Source organism: Leuresthes tenuis, unplaced genomic scaffold, assembly GCF_036924035.1.
Source record: "Leuresthes tenuis unplaced genomic scaffold, fLeuTen1.0.hap1 SCAF_14, whole genome shotgun sequence".
Taxonomy (NCBI): domain Eukaryota; kingdom Metazoa; phylum Chordata; class Actinopteri; order Atheriniformes; family Atherinopsidae; genus Leuresthes; species Leuresthes tenuis.
Window position 1 is genome coordinate 7,011,317 of NW_027325368.1, and position 22,001 is coordinate 7,033,317.

Here is a 22,001-nt window from a genome sequence, read left to right on the forward strand (position 1 = left end):
CTAAAGAGGTTTCCATCACATGGTGCGGTTGAGCAGAGCAACGTTTCTGCAAGTTCAATTTTAAAATAGAGACTCTTTGTTTAAACGCTGGAAGTTTCCTCATTTCGTAATTGGGAATCACAGAAACTATGATTAATAAGTCATAAAACCTTTTCATTTTCCACCAGCTCTTCTCCCTCAGCCCTTCTCCTCTGGACTCAGTGTTGCTCTATTCTCATAATTCTTTTTCCAGGTACAAAAACACATTCAGAAAGACACACCACACCCACACAGTTTCTTGTATAATTTATATTGAAGACATGTTAAAAACATTAATTTCCCTTTATAAAACAGTTACCTGTGGTCAGAATGACAACAGCGTCCCCTGTCAATATTACATGTAACTGCAGCAAAGCATCTTCATATCAAGTGCATAAAGAATTTTAAAAAAGATGCTGAGTGTCAAACTGGGGTCATCTGAGCTCAGTTTGGCTGGTTGTTCATGTGTGAGCCTGACTGGTAAGACTGGATATCTTCCCCAATGAACTCGGACACTGTGGAGAGGACAAAAGAGGAGAAAATCACATCCTTGCACTTCAGCCCACATATTCATGCATCAATCCATGTCCTGTGCACAGCATCACTGCTACAGTTTGTTCAGCTCAGGCACAGCTAGAATTAAAGATTGTAAACCTATATATAAGATTACATTTTTTTTGTCATGTACAGGAAATACATGAAATTACTTCTCTGTATTTAACCGATCCAGGTTGGCACCTGCTGAAGACATATATGCACATGCACAGGGTCACACACTCATGGAGACAGATGCTATATACACTGGAGCGGTGGGCAGCCAATCACAGCGCCCGGGAGCATGGGGGTACGGTGCCTTGCTCAAGGGCACATCGGCCATGGCAAGGACGTGGACTGACACCCCTCCAGCTGTCAGTTCACAAATCTTTTGAGCGGTGAGAGTGGGAATCCATCGCCAACCGGGTATTGGACGACCCACTTTAACCACTGAGCCACAGCCGCCTTTATTGTGTAAAGGAAAAAATATATTTGAAAAGCAGGAGGAATTCCATCCTGTTACATAAATCTTTTAGCCATCATGACCTGATTAAGAGCAAGGCAGAATTTTCACTGTAGCTGAGGAGAAAATTCAGATAAACATGAAGAAAATATCACAAGGAAATTTTTAATTATTGTGCTGGAAACACTTTGTTGCAGAATTACAGAAAAATAATATTTGATAAAAATGAAAATAAGCTGAATACCCTGAGTTGATACTAGAACAAGCTAATATTGGTTGTCATCTGATAATTCACAAGAAATTACATTCTGCTATAGAAAAGCATGAGGAAACTGCAAAATAATTTCTTGTCACGGTCTATGGGATTTGGTGCTGGGATTTGTTTGAGCTTGTTTTAGCTCTTCTCTTTTTTAAGCTTTTACATTTTTAAGCTTGTGTTTAATAGCTTTTGTAAAGCTCCTGTCTTGTATTGGCGGTGTTTCCCGTTTCATTCTGGAAGAGTAAGAGTCTGGTCGAATAGTAAAAAAAATCCCCTCCCATCAGCTTTTTCTAAGATGATATGAGGTTAAGGAAAGATGGTTGGACAAGAATTCGACCACACTTGCTCTAAGCTGTGATGTGGGTCTACAAATGCTCAATAGATATTCTACAAGAAGTGTTTAGACACTTTGTCTGTTGCATGAAACATATTAGATATAATATAGAATACCAATTTATTATCAAAGTTTGTTCAAAATTTAGAAAAGTTAAATATTGTTTTCTCACTGGCTGCTCATACTCACCCCCCGTCCTCATATTTATCCACATAATGATCACAGTTTACACGACTGGATGGAAATAATCGACATTACGTACATTACGTACATTAATAAATCCGCCTTCCTACCCTCATAACTTCTCTCTGTCTCTCAGCAACTGAATGTCAACTATCTGTTACCTTAGGAGGAAATTAAAGCAAACTTTAACAAAAGTACTGGGTTTAAATTACTATACCGAATTTTCTGAAACTTGAGATGGAGCATAAGCAAAAGAGAGATCCTTGAGGGACCATTTTCTTTAAAGACACTGAAACAGTAACCTAGCAGAGCATGTGTTCTCACAGAGCCTTTTCGTAGGTATCTTATGGTAAAAGAAAATGGTCTTTATAGTTATATAAAGATGCCATGCAAAATGCAGGCCAACCATTGGGAGAAACTTTGATATCTGAGACTATATGTACATGCACAGCAACAGCCTGCTACCTTTAATCTAATGAGACAATGTTCAGATTACGGTTTAACATGTTACAGAGCATGGTCTGATTAATCACTCATTATGTCTCCGTACATAATTGTGATGTTAGCACCCATCCAAAGTCTTAATTATACCCATGTCCCTCAAAACATAGACTACTCAGCCTACTCAGGTATCTCCTTTGCCCTGAAAGAGTGTCCTTCTCTTACTGCAGCAATCCTGTGATTCATTGAACTAGCTGATGTTGCCAAATCTTGTGACAAGCAACCTGCTCTATGCAAAAAAGCCAAAACAAGAAACTGTGCTTTTTAAGAGACAAACCCCAGGTCGGTCATGACAGGTGGACTTGCAGGTGGATCTTACCTTCTTCAAAGGTAATGTGGTGCATAGAGGCAGAGCTGGTAAACTCCAGAGGGCACTCCTGGATCTTGGCATCCCCCTCTCCCCCATGTCCTATACCCAGCACCCTTCCCTGGTGGTCCCAGCCCTCGTAGTGGGAGTAAGGTGCTGAGCAGATGTCCTGATAAGGGTTGGATGGAGGCGAGGGACACACCTCCTGAGGATAAGCAGAGTAATGTGGGTATGGCGAGGTGGCCATGGGAGGCAGAGGGGAGTTTGAGATGGGACTTCCGGTAGGGAACGGGCTAAGAGAGGAGGAGTGGGAAGGGGAGGGTGAAGAGGACAGGTAGGGAGAGTCCAGCCATGGGGAAGGAGAGGGAGAAGGAGGCTGCGGGCCGCGGGGGTAAAGAGGGGGAAGGAGCTCCGTGAAACCCAGCTCAAGGTTTTCGAAACTTGGGTGACGCTCGGACAGGGCCGCCCTGGACCCGCCAGGCTCCTCCACCCCAGTGTCAGGTTTAGAGCAGAACTCCTCATGGTAATTCATGGCTGGGCATGGCGGGGAGTAGGTGGAGGGGTAGGGAGGCAGGTGGAATCCGAGGCCTCGCTCATCAGACACCTGGAATCCCCTGTCCATCCTGGGTGGAGCCCCCACTGGACATATAGTCCCCCCATCCATAGGTGGTGCAGAAGGCCGGGGCAGCAGGGGATCTTCCTCTTTGAACATAACTGAGAGGAGAAATTAAAATAATTCACATTGTGGAGTTCAAATATGTAATCCTCTCATTTTTGTTAAATGGCCCATAGCCTCAGGGGTGAATGTTATTCACCCTTGAAGCTAATTATCGTAATTGATATTACATAATTTTGACATAATGAAGCAAGTCAACGCCCTGTAGCAACATTAGGACAAATGTAAACTTTGGAAATATAAATATGTGTTAGTTTGTTCCAGTTCAACAAATCTGATATGCAGATATGCTAATGTAGAAAATCAAAACAAATTCTCATTACTTTGGATATATTTTGCTTGGTGATTTAAGGACATTCCTTAGAAAACGAGCACTAGGATAATCTTGTTTAGTTTGAGTTTAATTTTGCTTTGTTTTTCTAATTGTTTCTAATCATTTAATAATGAACATATGAACATTTTCTTTCCTTTCATCTGTCCATTTCACCCACTATGCATGTCTTTACAAGCATCTTTGTAAATAGAAAACAAAAAGATTTCGATTTTAAGAAATCAACCTATTATGGTAGTCATAACTGAATAGTTACTAACCAGCTAACTTTTAAAATTCATAAGCTAAACTATAAATATTGAAGTTTAAATGGTTTCGTTCAAAGTTGTATTTCTCTTGTGTAAAAATTTAAATGAAAGTTTGCAGACTAAAGCACACAAATGCAGCCTATAACCCCATTTTTTTGTATTCATAATCAAATGTCACTTACATTATGGCTGTCATCAACGACTGAAGTTTGAAGTTTGAAGTTTGGACTCACTTATACAACCCATTCCTTTTGAATGATTAGTAATGTTTGGTGTTTGTTCTGCTGAACAAAGCAGTCCTTCCAAACGCCCAAAAGTTTATTTTGTTTTAAACATACTTTATGGGACTTTTGAGTCTTTACATAACAGGGAAGCGTATTAAGTAAAATGTGAGAAAGAAGGAGAAATGACATGCTGCAGGGGGCTCAGGCTGGAATCAGACCTGGCCTGCAACAGGGGAGCTACTCCTGAGACTTGAGTTCACCCCCAAAATTCCTCTGCATGGTTTGAAAACCTGCCTGATTGCTACGTATGTTGTTAAGACAAACACAATAGTAAGAGAAGCAGAGATCAACAGCTAATGTAAGACTCACTTTGCCTCAAGACAAGTTGCTTACTTGTGCAGTAATTTGTAAAGTAACTCAGCTGTGTTTGAAAAAGTTGTAACTTTTCAGTGTTTTTCTGTATCTTGCACAACATTCTTCATAACATGTAATAACATTCGACTTCTAAATGTTTGTATATGATTCATAAGTATTTGTAAGAAAGAAAAAAGAGATGATAATCGATTAATTATTACATACAAACAGCAGCTACACATACAGAAACTGTTCGCAGTCAGTGACACCGAATGTTTTACATGTGATGGTCGTAACTGGTCACTTGAACTTTATTTCAGAGCAACGAAACTGAATAACAGCGGAACAACGGAGGCCAACAAACCGCAAGTAGGCACTCACCGGGCAGGTACTTGAAGCACTGAGTGCTGCTTCGTTTTCTCTTCCCGTTAGAGACATACAGGCTGACGGATACTGGCCGACTGATGGAGAGGTCGCTGTAGGCTGGAACCCTCACACACAACAAACACTAGAGGCACCAAATAATAATAATAAAATAGAAAAAGATACAGGGTGTTACAGGGTGAAGCATGAACACATTTATCTACTGAATGAGAGGGTCTCAAAATAAATTACCTCGTTGCTGTTGTCACGGTCTACATGAGCCTCCTCTTCCCACTGTAATTTACCATCTGATACACGAGAGCATGAGGCAGAATTAAGGACAGGTGCGACACAACACAGGTGCAGCCTTAAGTTTTCATAGCTCTCAGATAACTGTGCGTATTTTAGCTTACAATGAGAACATAAAAAGGTTTTACAATGATGACAAAAAATAGATTTTTAACCATAAAGACATTTGCTTTTTCCTCAGATTTAACAGCTTCTCTTCTTCCTGTTCCTGCTCTCAGAGAGTTTGAGTTAACACTGTTTTATGCATTTATCAGCGTTTAAACTAGAAATGATGCAATCAATCTGAAATCATATTAAAGATTAAACTTTCATTGAAAATAAATGAAAAAATAACTAATTAAGTCTAATTTCCATAAAGCCATGTCCAGTTATTACACCTTTAGAAGAATTTCCATAATACCGCCGCATAAAAAGCACCCCCACAATGCTGCTGTTGCTGAGTTTTGCACTTTTATCAAACAGAAGACGAGCAGAAAAGAACTGAACACAGCAAACACACTTCTGTTGAATTCTCTGCAGAATTAAACATGAACTCACTCAGATATTTTTCAGACTTTAGAGTAAAGAGCTGCCAGGACAAGCGAGTGGAAAACTTAATGTTGCAGGTGTCTGTTTGCATTATATGTTACAACATTTTGGACACACTGACCTACTCAACTACTCCCAGCTGAACATGATTATATCTGACCTGAATAACTTCATTACCATCCCTGTTTTCTGTAATTATGATCACATCAGAGAGGCAGCTCTGGACATTTACCTGTTCCTCTCTCCATGAAAAGGACTCTGGAGATTGGCAGGTAGTTGGTACCGCTCAGCAGTAGCTCCTCCCCTCCCTCCACAGAGCAGGATGTGAGACTGACAGACTCGATGACGGGCAGCTCCTGAGCTGAACGCTGGGCTGAGGCAGAGAAAATAAACGTAAACACATGGCACAGAGGAGTGTAACACCAATTTAAATCCAGTGTGGTCAGAATCTTCAAAATTAACAATGCAAATTTAATATGTTTAAAAAGCCCCGTTACCATGCTCTGATGAGCCTTTTATGAATAAAATGGTCACTCACAGCATTCGATGGGCAAAGAGGCGACCTGAAGAGCCAAGACCCGTCCAGGGGGCGCCGCAGGGGGCGCCAGAGAGAGGTGGGTACGAAATACCAGACGAACACGAGTGTTTTTCCTCCCGACGTCTGTTTCACCCTTCCTCAGCTCAATGTCTGAGTTTCTCAGTTTCAGAATCCCAGCGCAATCGATGCTGTGAAACACAGGATTTCTTTTATTCCTTGAATTCCTGTTATGAAGGTTTGGCTCAGAATGTTTCTACGGCAACCTGCCTCACGTTTTCAGGGTTATGCACCAGAGTGTGTGCAGCTGAATGGTTGGAGGGAGTTGGGAAGCTTTTACTGGCTCTTGCTGTACTTAATCTGGTCACATTTGGACTGATAAACTAATAGTGATGGAGCAAGTATTGAAAACCGTTATTTCGTCTAAGTACAAATAGTCATATTGAAATACTCATTCGTTAATTAACTCACCTCAGACTATTCAGAAAACTCACTAATGCAGAATAGGCCTCCTTTCAAAAGTGACTGAATAAAGTGAGTTTTTAGCTTGTAACAAGAAATTTTAGGATAATAAATATATAAGACAATAAAATCATATTAAATTCTAAGAAGCTCTAAATATTTCAAGCACTACCTGGTTATTAGTTTATGTGCACTTAAATAAGACTTGTGTTTTATTAACTGAACATAAATGGTTACAATATAAAATCTTATTGTGTAACAGAACAGGTGATTTATCGAGTCAAATTGACAATCATAGTGGAGTAAAAAGTACTATCAAGTCAGTGAAAGGGTGAAGTGACATATAAAGGATCAAATAAATCAACCCAACATTGATCTGTAAATGTTTCACTCTGCTGTAGATCAGGAGCACAAATGTTCTGATAGATCCTGTTCCTTCAGACATGCCGAACAAAGTTTTACTCATCTCTCTCCGACTCACAGAGCAGTCATGTTGTTCTCTGGGTTGAGGGGGATGTCCAGCAGTTTGGTCCCCGCCTGGACGCTCTCATGGCTGGCAGTCCCGACCATCTTTCCTGTCACCCTGCAGGAGGAGAAATATCTTAACAGCCCAACTATTCAGGGTTTTCATGTTGAAATCCACCCTCTGTGTAAACATCTGTTCTCCCATTCCCCACCAAAGCAGGGATTTCCATAAGAAAAACAATAATGCAGCGCCTTCCCTCGAGGTTGTGCAGAGGTCTGGTTTATGTTTACTTGTGCTTTAGAATTTAACTGGTGTGAAACAGTTGGTAATTTACTTTTATTTTATTTCTCTCGTTTTCAGGCAAACTGGAACCAGTAACTGTTCCGTTTGCCTGTAAGAAATGTGCTGATTGTTTAGCTTGGACCTATGAGACTTCTCATGTATATCTTCATATTGAGTTAGGGTTTCATATCTATTGCCTGTATTAGTGATTCTACATAAAAGGCAACATATGTGATTGGATTCTTCTATTAATTGATTGAGTGTCCCAGGTGCTTCATAAATCCTCTTTTAATATTTGGTGAATAGTATAATACTGTTGCTCTTGTTCTGTGTCTTTTATGCGCTGTTTGCTGTCAGTGTCGGACTTATGCCTCTCTTGCATAAGTCTCTTGGTCTTTTTACCTAACCCATTTATGGTACAAAAACACATCATTTGGTCACTGGAATATCAACTAATCATGATTTACACAAAAAATATCATAGATGTTCCAAAAAGTTAACAGAATAGGAGTATTAATTAAGGCAGACATGCTCTTCTTCTCTTCGGAGTTCAGAAGGTGTACATGTTGGTAAAGAAGTAGTAGATATTTTTTTTGCAGAGAGGTAATGGTCTCATCCAGAGCAAGTTACACCAAGAATAATTAGAGCGAAATCTCCTGAAGCAACAGTTGAAGCAGCAGGGGGTCCGTTACACAATGCTTAAAGATACAGCAGTCTGATGATGTGCGCCATAAGCGTTGAAGATTAACACACAATAAAAATGATGCGTAGTTTGCTTCTGGGAAGAAGACTCTGGAGGTCAGTACCTGTGTATCTGATAGAAGGGATGTGGCCGAATGGATCGGTCGTCAGCTGTTCCCACGAAAACCTGCAGAGACAGCGGCTTCCTCTCTGTGTATCCACACAGCTGCACAGAGAGACACAGTGTGAGCGATGAAATCAAACTGTGAGGAGGCCATCAGCAATGACACCCAACATGTGACTTTGTTTCAGCATCACATGAACGTAGTCACAGTAAAACTTGTGTTTAAAATGAAACTGCAATTTGTATAAATTCCAATAGATGCTAAAATAACATCACTACAGATACAGCTTTATTTAACATTATTCTGTCAAATCTGTGTTATCACTAAAACATCTGTCATCACTCTGCAGGTCTGGGTCTTACCTTCACGACAGGATGCCCTGTAGGCGCAGCTTTAACGGCTCCTCTGCTGCCCTCCGTCTCATAGTGGGCGCGGTGGTGCGGGCGAGGCTGCACCTCGATACGCAGCTCGTACTGTTCAAACTGGGACGGCAGCGGCCAGTCGAGTGGAGGCAGGGCGTTAGTCCTGAAAGGAGTTCGATCAGAGCAGTTTAACTGCAGTGAACATGTACAACAGCACTGAGAAGGGAGCACACAAGATGCCTATAAATTAGTATTGAGTAAGGAGATTTACATCTAGTAAAACATGGCAGAGGCAAAACAGATGTGCATCAGTCAGTGAAAATTTTACTTTGAGGCTTTAGTCATCAGCATGAACATCTGTTCATTAACACGTAAATTGTAAATATGAATCTGGGCCAACAGCTGACTGTTCTCCTCAGCGAGGCCTCCACTTTTGCCTGAGTTTTCACTTTAAAAGGTGTAACATTTTATTGCACTTAAAAGTGCAATTAAAAACTCTTAAATTCTTGCAATGCAATGTGTGTTATTTTTCTATTTGAATAAACACATCATGAACACAGCTTACGCGCTCTCCCTTCAATCTTATTGTTGTGTGTTCTTGCCTGAACAGAGGGCTGTGGGCACTGCCTCTGGTTCTGCCCCAGGCCAGAGCAGGAGGCACAGAGAGGTAGTCCATGCCCTGAGAGGGGAGCTCTCTCCTGGTCTGTTGGGTCTCTGGGAGTGGGCAGGGGGAGCTGTGGCCTGGAGCCTGCTCCGGATCCACCTCCCTGGGAGACAACTGGAACACAATATGATCCCAAATATCTGTTTAATATTTCTGTAATCTCTCATTTGGAGCAACAACATCTGGCAACACCACAAAACGAGCTACTCTCTCTACCTGTTCCAAAGATGTTTTTCTGGTTTTCTGTGGGATGCTGAGCTCACAGCTGCTGGGCGGAGCTTGTGACTGTGGGGTGGACTCTCCACCTTCCAGGTTGCACCCATGCAATTCGTCTGAGTAGCTGCCTCTCCGTGAAGTACAGGGAGAGGCCAGCGGGGAATTTCTACGCTTTTTACCCCCAGGTGAAGTAGGTCTCGAGGATGGCGAGAAACCGAAATTGATGGTGGCGTCATTGAGCTCCTCCTCTTCCACCAGCAGGGAGTCGCAGCTGGAGGCGGGGCTCAGCCAACCACGAGAGGACGGGCTGGAGGCAGGGCTGGGGCTGAGGGAGCCTGGGCATCTGTCACGGTAGGAAAAAGGGTCCAGCAGGGGGAGGTAGAGGCGCTCTCTGTCCCACCCACTGCTGCTGCTCATGTCCCAGTAGCTGGAAATGATGGGTGCTGGGTCATCTTCAGGTGAGATGGTAGTTATCTGGATGCTGGGGCACTCGACCACACGAGATTCTGAAACCTGGAGCAAAGGTGAGTAGAAGCTATTAATACTTTATCTTTCTGACAAAAAAAACAAAAAAACATACGGTACATATTTAAAAGGCAGTTCATTAAGAAGATTTACAAAACAATCGGTTCCCTCAACTTTTTTTTAAACACAGAGAGCATTAAGTCTCCTTTACATTTAGTCATTGAACCGCTGCACAGCAGTAAAACTGTAAAAAAGTGTTTTAAAAAAAATTCTGGCTATCTAGGTTTTATTTATAAAAACATAACTTATGACAGTTACATGATTCAGTAGCAGATGAATACACAATAAGATGGAAACTGCCAAACCACTGAAATATTTACTGTATGAGTTATAAAGCTGAAATAAGCTTTAAGTCCATGCAAATTGATTTTCATACTCTGCCTGCATTAACTGAAACCACAGGTTTTACTAAAACAAAAGTACAGTGTTCATCCTGAAATAACCTTACAGCTCCTCAGTACTGGCCAGATAGTCTTTGAAGGCCAGATAAAGGTTTCCTCATCCATGGCATGCTCTGATGTGGACCTCGAACACCTCGAACAGCAGATGAACGAACAGTTCTGTTTATACTACTGTTGAGGCAGTATGTTTCCATTCACAAGCATCTAGGTCATGTCAGGATCATGTTTTTATATTGTAGCCCTGTGATGGTCCGGACCACTGACACTCCAGTAGGATGAAACGGGTATAGAGCATGGATGGAAGAATTTATAAACTCTTCTGATAAAATATATCTGTGTTGGCAGATATTGCAAGAATATGCATGTCATCATGTCATCTCAAAAGTGAAAAAACATTCGACTTGTGCCAAATGGGTCACATATTTCCTTCAGAAAAAGAATCCGATCAATTCTTCTTGTTAGGAAGGGCAAAAGGCTGACCAGAATGTAGGACTATGGAGAGAAGAGTATAACAGCGACTGAAAATAAGCAGAGATTATCCAACACAGATAAAGCAACATAAAATTATTTAACAAAGGCACCACTGAGAGCCTACATGTAGAGGGAACTAATGACAAATGAAGTGGCAGGTGAGGCAATCAGCAAAGCAACCCAGGTGTGACAAGGAGTGGAGGTAAAACTCAACAGAATAGACGCAGACAGGGGACACTAAATAAAACAAAACAGCAGGTAATTAAAGACCACCAAGGAAAACCCAGAACATAGGGAAAATCTAAACACAAAAACTCAGATCATGACATTTTATCCCAAAATCTGCATGGACATGAATTATTTGCTGCTTGAGGGTATGCTTGGGGATGCAGGGGCATCCACTTAGAATCAAAATTACAGAGACTTGGACAAAAAAAGCCCAAACTGACCCTAACTGTCTGTCTAGTGCTTAGTAATTTGTTTATAGTGCAATTGTAGAGCTTCCTCATGTTATATTTAAATAGTTTGCCAAAATTTTTACCAAAAAGAGCTCTGAAGTTTGTACATCACACAACAATCTCTAGTTCTATATTCTCAGTTCAGATATGGAAAAAATAATCCTGGATAAAATGGAAGAAATCTCTGGGAAAGCGTCTTCTTCTTCTTCCAGCTTAAAGGCCAACAAGTATAAGGCTGCAGCACAAACAGCCAAATAACAGCCAAAGAACAGCACCTGACTTAGGTGATAATTCTCTGTAGTTTATCACCAGTTGTAAGTTGTAAGCTGTAGAAATATGACAATATCAGCTGTAACTCTTTTATATCTCCCACAGGGATTTGATTTGTTGTGATCCAAACTGTGGGTTGTAAGAAACACAACCTTGTATAGTCTCACCTGGACAGAGCGCGCTGGGAGGCTCTCATAAGTCCCACTGAACTCTCTGATGGGGGCCCGTCGAGGAGGCGGGGAATGCATCCCAGCCCGTTGATTGGATGAGAGTGGCGAGCTGGGAATGCTGATTGAGTGTCCTGCATGAGAGGAAGCCAGGTGGTTATCTGTAACTGGAAATAAAAGAAAAAAAAAAAGATCAAGTTGAATGTGTTGTAAAGCTGTTTGTTTTGCATTATTACGCTTATAATCAAATTATGCTAAATAAAAGATCAGAGCTAGGAGTTAAGAGTTCAGAAGTCAATAAAATAGCTTTCCACTCTTTTGTATAAAATACTTTCTTTTTATATCATATGTTGTAGGCTTTGGGGGGGTCATGTGATTTTTATTCTTCTTTTTTTCATAACCAAACAATGACAGCTCTAAGAGCCTTCCAGTTATTTTCACAGATGGCATGCGAAAGACTCATTAAATGGCAATCAAAATATTTTTAACAAAATTTGTGGTGAAGTGATTCTTAACATCAACATGCCTTTATTGTTCATTACACATTAGTTTCCCATGATTTAGCCTACAATAATTGTTGCCAAATGGAAAACTCACACAGAACTTTTCTAGAGAAGCCAAGTACAGTTGTGGCTGCAATCATTTATTTCAGTGTTGTTATCTCGTGATCAGGAGTTGATTACTTTGTTATTAAGATAACACAGCTAATTTTAGCGTGATAAAAGTTCACTTTATCTTGTCTTTAAATTTGTAAATTAATCTGTAATTTAATTAAAACAAAGCTTGTAATGGAGAATTAAGAGTGCGGTTCATTAGATCACACCCTGTGTGAACTTTCATTGCTGGTATGACTGTTGTGGAGGATTCACAACTAACCAAGAAGTTAGGGAATAAAAATCTTAATATTCAAATTTGACAATGTGCGTCAAAGTTTGTATTTTGTATTGATCAGGTATTAAGTGTATCATTACATTAGTAACATGTTACTATGATGAACTTTTATTTTATGTAAAGCACTTTGAATTGCTTTGTACATGAAGTGTGCTAAACAAATTACTTGACTTGACATGGAATTAAAAAGGCTTTAGTCTATCTGATTTGGACAAAAGAGGGGTTTTTTTACGAGTCAGTCCATTCATAGCGTGACTTTATCATCAAGTTATGGGTTACGATGCATGTTGTAGCTACAGTATGTATCCATTCAGTTTTACCTTTCATTTAATAAAGTTGGTGACAATATCTTGTTATAAAAATTGTTTTCAGCCCATTTGAACGTTATTGCCAATGACCACACGGGCAAATGCCAGACCGCAGTGAAACTTATTGTGGTATACCACTCCATTCTGCTTTTTCACAACTCAGGCCTCATAATACTATAACTTTTAGATTTTGCATTTTTTTGTGTGAAGAAAAAGCTGTTCTTGCAGTATTCAAACAATCAACTCTTTATGAGGCTTTTGCATAGACAATTTCTTAATATAACTGCTGTGTCTCTACCAGAAACCTTGGCCCCATAGTGCTCCCTACTTGTAGGGGTAAACAGAAACTGAATGACCTTAAATAAGTCAAACAATGTTAAGTTAGGTAAGCAGTTTCAAGATGGAAATGGGGTTATAAGATTTTTTATACAGTCTGTGATTCAGATAGAGTAAGAATAATAAAACACAAACTTTTTGATACTTTTCATTGTGGAATCACAAACAGATGTAAAGGGTGACCAATATAACAGGTTTATAAAAAACTGCAAATAAAAATGAGGAAATGTGGAGGTCCAAGACTTCCACCTAAAAGAAACAATATCTAGTTTTGTTTACTGCAAACTATATAACTATATTACTATATTGCAGACAATATTATTTCAAGCTCAAAACAAGTAGTTGACCAAATCCCATATATCTGCTCCAGCCTGCATCTGCTGAAATTAATACTCTGATAATGAAATAAATTAACCTCTTATCATGACAAAATGTGCTTTGTTTTTACAAAATGGCAAAATGAATAACTTGTGATACTGAGACAGCAACATTAAAAAGTTCATGTTAAGCTTGGTCTTTCTGAACCTTTTACCAAGTCATAGCACCAACCCAATTTCAGAAAATATGGATTAACCAATTAGCTTAGCATAAAAATGAAAACCAGCACATTTTAAGTTTATCAATAAACATATTTTGAATATGCACTCAAATTAATGTGTTAAAACAACTGATTGTAGAAGTGAGTACTGCCAGGCTGTTGGTTTTCTGGTATTATTACTAAGCTAAACTAACATTTAATAAAGCTATAGCTAGCAGCTGCTTAGCTTTGCCTAGCTTAGCCTAGCATAGCATAGCATAAAGACTAAAATGCTATCAAATCCTGTGAATAAAACAATCCACTATCACCATATTTAATATATCGGTCAACTGAGCAGCAGTGCAAAAAAGATTTTGGTAGGAAAAACTTTCAATATTATACAGTTGACACCTGGAAAAATGCAATACGAGGGGGAAAAAAAAAGGAAACTATAATAATTGTTTCATGTATTCCATGATTGCTGAACCACATGTCGTTTTAACTTTACTTCTAGTAAGCAATAAAATGTGAAATAGAATTCTAACCAAATCATGGTGATCAGACTGCTCTTCCATTAAGAATCATGCTCTGCGCTGCTCGTCTTGACAGTACCAAAACATTCTCAAGCAGGCAATCATCAAAAACGTCTTTGTATTTTGCAACCACGCAAAAGAGGACACAAATCTTCAGCCAGTATGAATCCCCTGCACTGTGCGGACAGCTTCCACATGAAGCCAAACAGTAGTTACTCTGTAATGAGCGAGGCTCCATCTGATCATTGTTGCTCTGCGGTGGCAGCGAGCCATGCAGGCAATTTTTGGGCAACGAGGACACAAGAGAAACTGCCAACAAATTAAGACTTGGGGTGAAAAATCTCTTGAAATGTTTCCTGGCAAAAGAAATATTTCCAAGTGATTAAAGCTGCAGTGTTGAGGCAACTCTTGTATGGGTTGTATGGGATTTTTTTACTCAAAACAGTGATTTAGATGTGTGTGTGTGCAGAGTTTATGAGACCTGAATGCTTACCAAACACTTATTGAACACAGTAAAAAGCTAATCTGGAGTCTAAAAAATGTCCTGAACTGACCTACAATAAAAGTAATGTTTGCACCCCAACTGTTGCCCCAGGAATGGTCACATGATATTCTTGACAGATCCATGACATGCTTGAATAAAGTAAATAAAAGATCCTTATCTATTTACGAAACAATACAGTGTATGAATTTGGTGAAGGGTAGAGTTGTGCCAACAATTGCTTTACTTAAAAGTAATTAAGTGCAATGAGTTGTTTTGGAAAACTTCATTTTCAGGTCTAAAATACCTTCACATTTTATCCTGTCTTGTGTTCAAAGAAATACAAAGAGTGAAACTTAGGAACTTCAAATCTTTTAGATGTTTGAGTCAGTTGCTTTTTCTTTGTTTTGTTTTTGCTGTTATTTGGGAAGCTTCCTCCAGCATCTAGCAGACCAAAATACTTCAGAGAATTCCATTCGAAGTGTTTAAACCTTACATTTAGATTGGTCCACCAAATAGGTTCCAAATAGACTTTTTTTCTACATCAACTTTTAAAATTTTTCTCTATTTCCAGTAGGTTCTCCAATCATCAGATCATATTTAGGGCCAATACTGACATTATAGAATTGGCAGGCAAGCCATGACATGACAGATTAAACATTAAACATGGATATTATTTTAAAAATAATCATTATCAAATCTATGGATCTGTCTTAAATCACAACAGAATGTACAAACTATGTCAAATTTTGAATTTTTACTATTTCTTGAAACAGGCTAGCTGTTCTTGAATCTGATCGTCGTCAAAAAAGTTGGGACAGGGCAACAAAAGGTTGGAAGAGTAAACAACACTAAAAAGAAACAGCTGGAAGAATATGTTGCAAATCATTATGTTAATTGGCAACAGGTTAGTAACATGATAGGACATAAAAAGAAGATATTAAAGAGGCAGAGTCTCTCAGAGGTAAAGCTGAGCAGAGGTTCTACAAAATACTGCTTTGAATATTCCATAATCTATAGTCTATAATGTCATCGAAAAGATTCAGAGAATCTTGAGACATCTCTGTCAGTAGAGGACACGGCTGAAAATCTATATTGGATGCCTGTGATCTTCGGACCCTCAAGCAGCCCTGCATTCAAAACAGACCTGATTCTGTCATTCAATCACTGCGTGGGCTCAGGAACACTTTCAGAAATCACTGTTTGTGAACACAGCTCACCGTTCCATCCACAAATGCAGCTTAAAGCTCTAACATGCAAAGTAGAAACCATATGTGAATATGATCCAGAAACATTGCCTTCTTTTCTGCACCAAAGCTTATTCAAAATGAACTGAAGCAAAGTGAAAAACTGTTCTGTGGTCAGACAAAACAAATTCAAAAAATTCTTTTAGAAAAATCATGGACACCACATCCCCCAGACTAAAAATGAGAGGGAGCTTCTGGCTTGGTTTCAGTACTCAGTTCAAAAGCATCTCTGATGGTATGGAGGTCCATTAATGCCTATGGAACTGATGCACATCTGGAAAGGCACTATCAATACTGACAGATTTTAGAGCTCCCATCCAGATGACGTCTTGTTCAGGAAAGGCCTTGCATAACAACAGACCACAACCACATACGGCATCTATCACAACAGCACGGCTTCACAGTAGAAGAGTGAGTGATGGACTGACCTGTCTGCAGTCCAGACCTTTCACCAGTTGACAAAAACTGGAGCATCATAAAACACAAAATATAGACAAAGAAGACCCAGAACTGCTGAGCAGCTAGAATCCTTCCTCTCCCGAAGGTCCAGCAGTTCCAAGATGTTTAAGAACTGTTGTCAGAAGGAACCCCGACTAACAACACTTACAGGCCTTCGTTTGCTCTAATGGAACCCTCTCATACTAAGCTATGTTGTTAAAGACATCGTGAAATATTAAATGTTTTTCAAAATCCTTAGTTTATAACATATTTTGAACCACAGTGCCCGCCAGTACTTTCTGTGCACAAAATATTCTACTTGGACAATAATGTAGGGCAGCATGGTGGAGTGGTTAGCACCATCACCTCACAACAAAAAGGTTTCCGGTTTGAATCTCAGCTGGAGGCCCTCTGGCTTCTTCCCACAGTACAAAAACACATCCTAGGAGTGAGTGTGAGTGTGCATGGTTGTTTGTCCTGTTTTTCTGTGTGGCCCTGTGATGGACTGGCGACCTGTCCAGCGTGTACCCCGCCTCTCGCCCATGACAGCTGAGACAGGCTCCATCGTCCCGCGACCCTGAATTAAATGAAGCGGGTATAAAAACTGGATGGATGGATGGTGATAAAAAATAGCCCAACCTGGCAGCTAACAATTTAATGATACTAAAACTTTTACTGGCCTGCAGGAAAGCCATCAATTCAGTGCCACATGGTGCTGATTTTGGTCTTAGTTTCCAGTTGAAATGCAACAAGGGAATTCAAGCAAGTCTTCACAGTTTTTCTAAATAGCGGACTAACCAAAGACAGCTTCTTAAAGACCCGCAATTGTGCTCTCACCATGTCTTCTCTGATCAATTTGATATCTTTATCAGCTTGTGCTAACGAAAAAGACCTCATGGGTGTAACTAGCTGTCACATTACATTCATCATGATATTTGTTTCTGCCAGGTTTTGATTACCGATCAAAGACATCTTCAATGCAAAAAATTTAAGCACACAAAAGTGTTCTCAACTGCATATCACGTTGCTGTTATTGGTGCCTAAAGACATTATCAACAATATACGCAAAATTAACCAAATCCCTTGTCTATAACACTGACGGTAAGTCATTGTTTAACACAGAACTTTCAGTCATAATTGTTCCATTTTTTTGTTAAATAAACTATTTGGACCTGAATTCAACAGTCCCATGAATCATTCTACTAACCAGAGAATGTATCTTTGTCCATTTCATAGTTTTCACACTTGATTCCACCCCTTAACTCCTCTATTTGTGTCTTAATCCCTCCTTACAGAGATGCGAGCAGAGGAGTTGAGGACAGGCGTTTAACTAAATGAGACGTCACTTCAGAGCATAATTTCAACGCATCATGTGACACAACAGCATCAACTAACCATTGTTTAGTCGTTGCTCTACACTCCATTCAATTATCGACGTTACGGATGCATAAATCTTTTTTTATATTCACTTTAAATTGTAGGATTGACATGCCATGTCCCCTCCTACAAGTTTTGCAAAGGATACACTGTTGTATCCTTGCTGATAGCTCCTCTGACAAGCCTCCTCTCTCCTTGATCCCATCTCCTCTGGGAGCGCTTTAGGACTTGTCAGTCCTTCAAAACATTTTGCAGTGAACAATTTCCGGGTCACAAGCAGGAGAACGAAAGAGGAGTCACTGCCCCTTGGTTCACAACAACATGTTTACCTTGAACAACAGATGCCAGAAGTTGGAGCGCCTCTGTCATCACTGAAAAACAGCTGTTGCACAAACACCACAGACTTTGCTCCACTCTCGCCTCTCTGATCTTCTTCATCTCGGTGTACATTTCCAGTAATTAATTCAGTCTTGTCGTCACCTCTTTTACTGCATTTGGTTTCAAACTAAAAAGGCTGAACAGAAGTCACATTTATCCTGCTGTAATGTGCAGAGACTGGAGCTCTTCCAAAGTGGCTCTCACTTTACGTCACCACTACCCGTAATGCACTGCAATGTAAACAAAAATGGCAGAATACAAGTGAATTTTCTTTTCTCTGGTCCTGTAAAATCAAAACTATTTTGAGTTTTTTAAATAGCATATCTAAATAACCAAAGCCGATGTTAATCTAATAAGCCATACAAGTCATGAGTCGTTTAAAAGAGGAGAGGATGCTACACTGTGGTAAACATGGCCTTATCCCAACTTTTACACATGTGTTGAAGCCATCAGATTCAAGAGGAGCTAATACTTTTCATGAAAACAGTAAACTGTCTCACTTTCAACATTTGATATGCCATTTTATGTTCTTTCATGAATGAAACACTGGTTTGTGAGATTTCTCAATCATGGCATTCTCTTTCCTTTGAGATATTACCCAGAGTCCCAACATTTTTGGAACTGGGGTTGTAGGTCACATTCTTGTGCCAACTGAGTTTTACCACCATTACTTTTATCTCACATTGGGAAAGACTGGAGGCAATCGATACACAATAAATTCCTCCTGTGAGGAGTGAGTCAGAGTTATGAATCTTAGTATGCACTGGCTCCATATGTCTCGCAGTTAGTGTTGTAAAGGTAGGACTATTTCACATGAGCAGAAGTTAAGAACAAACACAATGATGCTAAGGTAAGAATGCTACCTTTTGGTTTTACTGTAGGATCACTCTTGAGCTCTTATATCATACTTAATATTATAGTCTTGTCCTTATCAAAGTATGTCAATGCTATCATCAGGTAGTGCACGTGTATCGTACTGTAGTGTAGACATGTCTTCTGTTTCAAGCAGCCTGTGCGTTACCCCCTGGACTCTCCTACATTACATCCAAATGAACACATAGATTCTAACTTTGGTGCTCCTTATTAGAATACATGCTGAACTGAGGCATTTGTACCTAGAAACACAAATGGGGTAAATAAAACTTGAAATTGAGCACTTTCAGGCTACATATTGGTCATCTGGAACCAGTGGTGGCAACATTGAAACTTAAATGTCATATGAATACATTTATAAGCTGGAGACATACATTTGAGTATCGGCAATGACAAACGCCTTTGATGCTCTGAAACGTCAAAACCTAAAGTGAAGACTTTCAAACCGTGGCTCATACTCATGCACGGGGTGTGGTAATGCAAGTGAAAGCCAGTGTGGGCGGGAAACAAACGACTGCGTGGATGTGAGGCGTGTGTTTGTGTGAGAGTGGAGGTTAAAAACGAAGGAGGTGGAAGCTGAGTGAAAGAGGGAGGGAGGTGTGTAGCCTATTTGGTGCGTTCAGTACACAGAGGTTGAAGTTCCTTCCCAGATGGCAGCTGTTAACTTTGCTCACACGCACAGCTGATTAGAAACACATTGAGTCTGCGGCTGCACGCACACATGCCCAAAAACACACATGCACACACGCAAAAGCACTCAACAAACAAGAATACAGTATCAAATGCACGCAAATGCAAACCACGCTAAGAACAAACACACAACGAAAAAATTCACCCACGGAAGTAGGCACGCAAACACATCACATGCCATTTCATACGCAAACTCACATCACATTAGAACATGCACGAAGATGCGGGCCCTCATTACAGTACGTGCAAATACCCGAACACACGCACGCGCACGCAAACGTTCCCATGCATTAAAGAAGTAACTTTTCAAGGCCACTCAGACTTCCTTTTATCTTGACTGCTTCATCTTATCAAGACTCTGACCCAGATTGCAGCTGCCGGAGGAGTCCAGCTGCAGCAGGGTGCCCTCACTTTCCTCCCCGGCTACGGTGTTCTCCGGCTCGGCTGTGCGCACTGGGGATGGCCCCTGACTCTGTCGCTGCGGCGGATCCTCCTCAAACACCAGCTTGAACTCGAACTCGCCTTCCTCCCAGCCCGAGCCCGGCGCGGCCCCCATCGCCCTCCAGCAGCGACGACAGGACTCAGATATACTGATACAAATCTTATCTCCGGCTTGGGACACAGCGACTGTAACGTCCTTGGTGCACCACGAAAATAGAGGAAACTTTCTCCGAGATATTCCCAAACTTTTGGCTTTTTCCTGTCAGCGTGTCATTGCGTAAAAATAGTCCCCATCCTGCAAGATGTAAGTTCAGCAACTTTCTCCAGATCGCTTCTCCTTGCTTGGTTATTTGCTGAAGTTTTTCAGACTTGATGCCTTGCGGTCCAAATCAAATCTTCGCTCGGGATAATTCACAATGTTTTACAAAACAAGTCTCCCAAAGAAAGACACTTCTATCCTTCTAGTTCCCTCGATAACCCCATAACTGCTTCTTTTTCATCTGCCCTGATCAAGTACAAGAGAGGGGAGAAAAGTTTATCAAATATTTTTGTCGTCCTTTACCCTTAATTGCCTTTGGGTGGGTTTCCCAGCTCCAGTTGGTCCGTTACTCATTTCCCATAGGACCTCACATGTGTCAGTCATGAATCCCCCCTGCCCAACCTCCAGCCTCCCTTCTCTCCCCCTCCTGGCTCACTCTGGAGGTTTCTCTTTTAGTCACATTCATTTCACATGTAAATACACACTGCTAATGTAGCTTTTCTGATCTCGTTTTGCATCATCCCAACATCATTGGCGTCCACTTTTTTTTCTGCCCTAAAAATTAAACTCATGCCTTTCTCATCTCCCGCTCTGATACCTGTTCCACACCTTCAACTTCCAAGAAAACGATGTGATTGGTATTCTAATCATGAGCAGGACACACGGCAGTCTGAAGCCTGCCATTGCAGACCGGCTGCATGGCCACCAGGGCTGCAATGTTAACTGTCAGTTAGTGAACATAAGAGGGCCTATTTCCTGTGGCAATGAACGCCATAACCCCCCCTTTTCTGGCTGTCACTCTCCCCCCTCCTCCTCCCCCTTTCTTCTTCATTTTTTCTTGCCCCCCCCCCCCTACTTCTCTGTGCTCTCTTCTCCCCTCCCTCCTCTTCCTCTCCACCAAAGATCTGTTTCTCATTATCCTCTGTAGTCTGCTCTCTGTCTGAGTCAGGAGACGAAAAACTTAAATAAACACACTCTCTCTGGCTCTCTCCGCCTCAGTTCCTCCTCCTCCCCCATCTCTCCCCTCTGTCCTCCTTCCTCGCTTGCCTTTGGTTCTCACAATTGTTAGGCGTATGTTATACTGGTGTGTAACTGGGGGCTTGTTTCATTCTCCATGTCATCCTCTTGGGGTTGTGTGGGCAGGCTTTAAATCCTGGACTGATCTCAAGATGTTTGAGTGTGGTTAGGGAAAGGAAAAAGTGCTACCAACAAGGCAGACACAAACATTTCTGAGGCTCTCTGTAACATTCGGTAAACCCTTACAATATATCCCAAAATGACACAACTGTAACACGATCAGAGAAACTGTTATTTTCTGGTTTGAAAAAAAGAAAATCCACAGGGAGTTTTGCTTGGTGGTCTCATGTTGGCTGGAACTTCTTACAGCCTTCCAGCTTCCAGCATCTTTTGGCTATTGGAAATCGGACACCTGAAACTCCTTGCTCTTGAAGGTATTTCAAGAATAGTTTGTGCAAAGTGCTTCAGTATTACTAAACATTTACTCTTTTAGCTCAT

At 40.7% G+C, this 22,001-nt stretch overlaps 1 protein-coding gene across 2 annotated transcripts; it reads right to left on the reverse strand.

Annotated features, from left to right (window-relative positions):
- Positions 1-270: 270 nt before the first annotated feature.
- On the reverse strand, positions 271-20,866 carry nfatc4 (nuclear factor of activated T cells 4). Of its 2 annotated transcripts, none has more exons than XM_072363966.1 (13): positions 20,150-20,866; positions 11,718-11,884; positions 9,426-9,938; positions 9,148-9,323; positions 8,546-8,708; positions 8,184-8,284; positions 7,111-7,212; positions 6,171-6,358; positions 5,865-6,005; positions 5,048-5,103; positions 4,814-4,940; positions 2,612-3,313; positions 271-533 (listed from the first exon to the last, which is right to left on the reverse strand). In XM_072363966.1, exons 1-13 carry the CDS (start codon positions 20,340-20,342, stop codon positions 463-465), a joined length of 2,700 nt encoding a protein of 899 aa, XP_072220067.1. In that variant the 5' UTR covers positions 20,343-20,866; the 3' UTR covers positions 271-462. The 2 variants fall into 2 exon arrangements, with proteins under 2 accessions (XP_072220067.1, XP_072220068.1); XM_072363967.1 differs by having other exon boundaries at positions 11,718-11,851; positions 20,150-20,865.
- Positions 20,867-22,001: the final 1,135 nt, after the last annotated feature.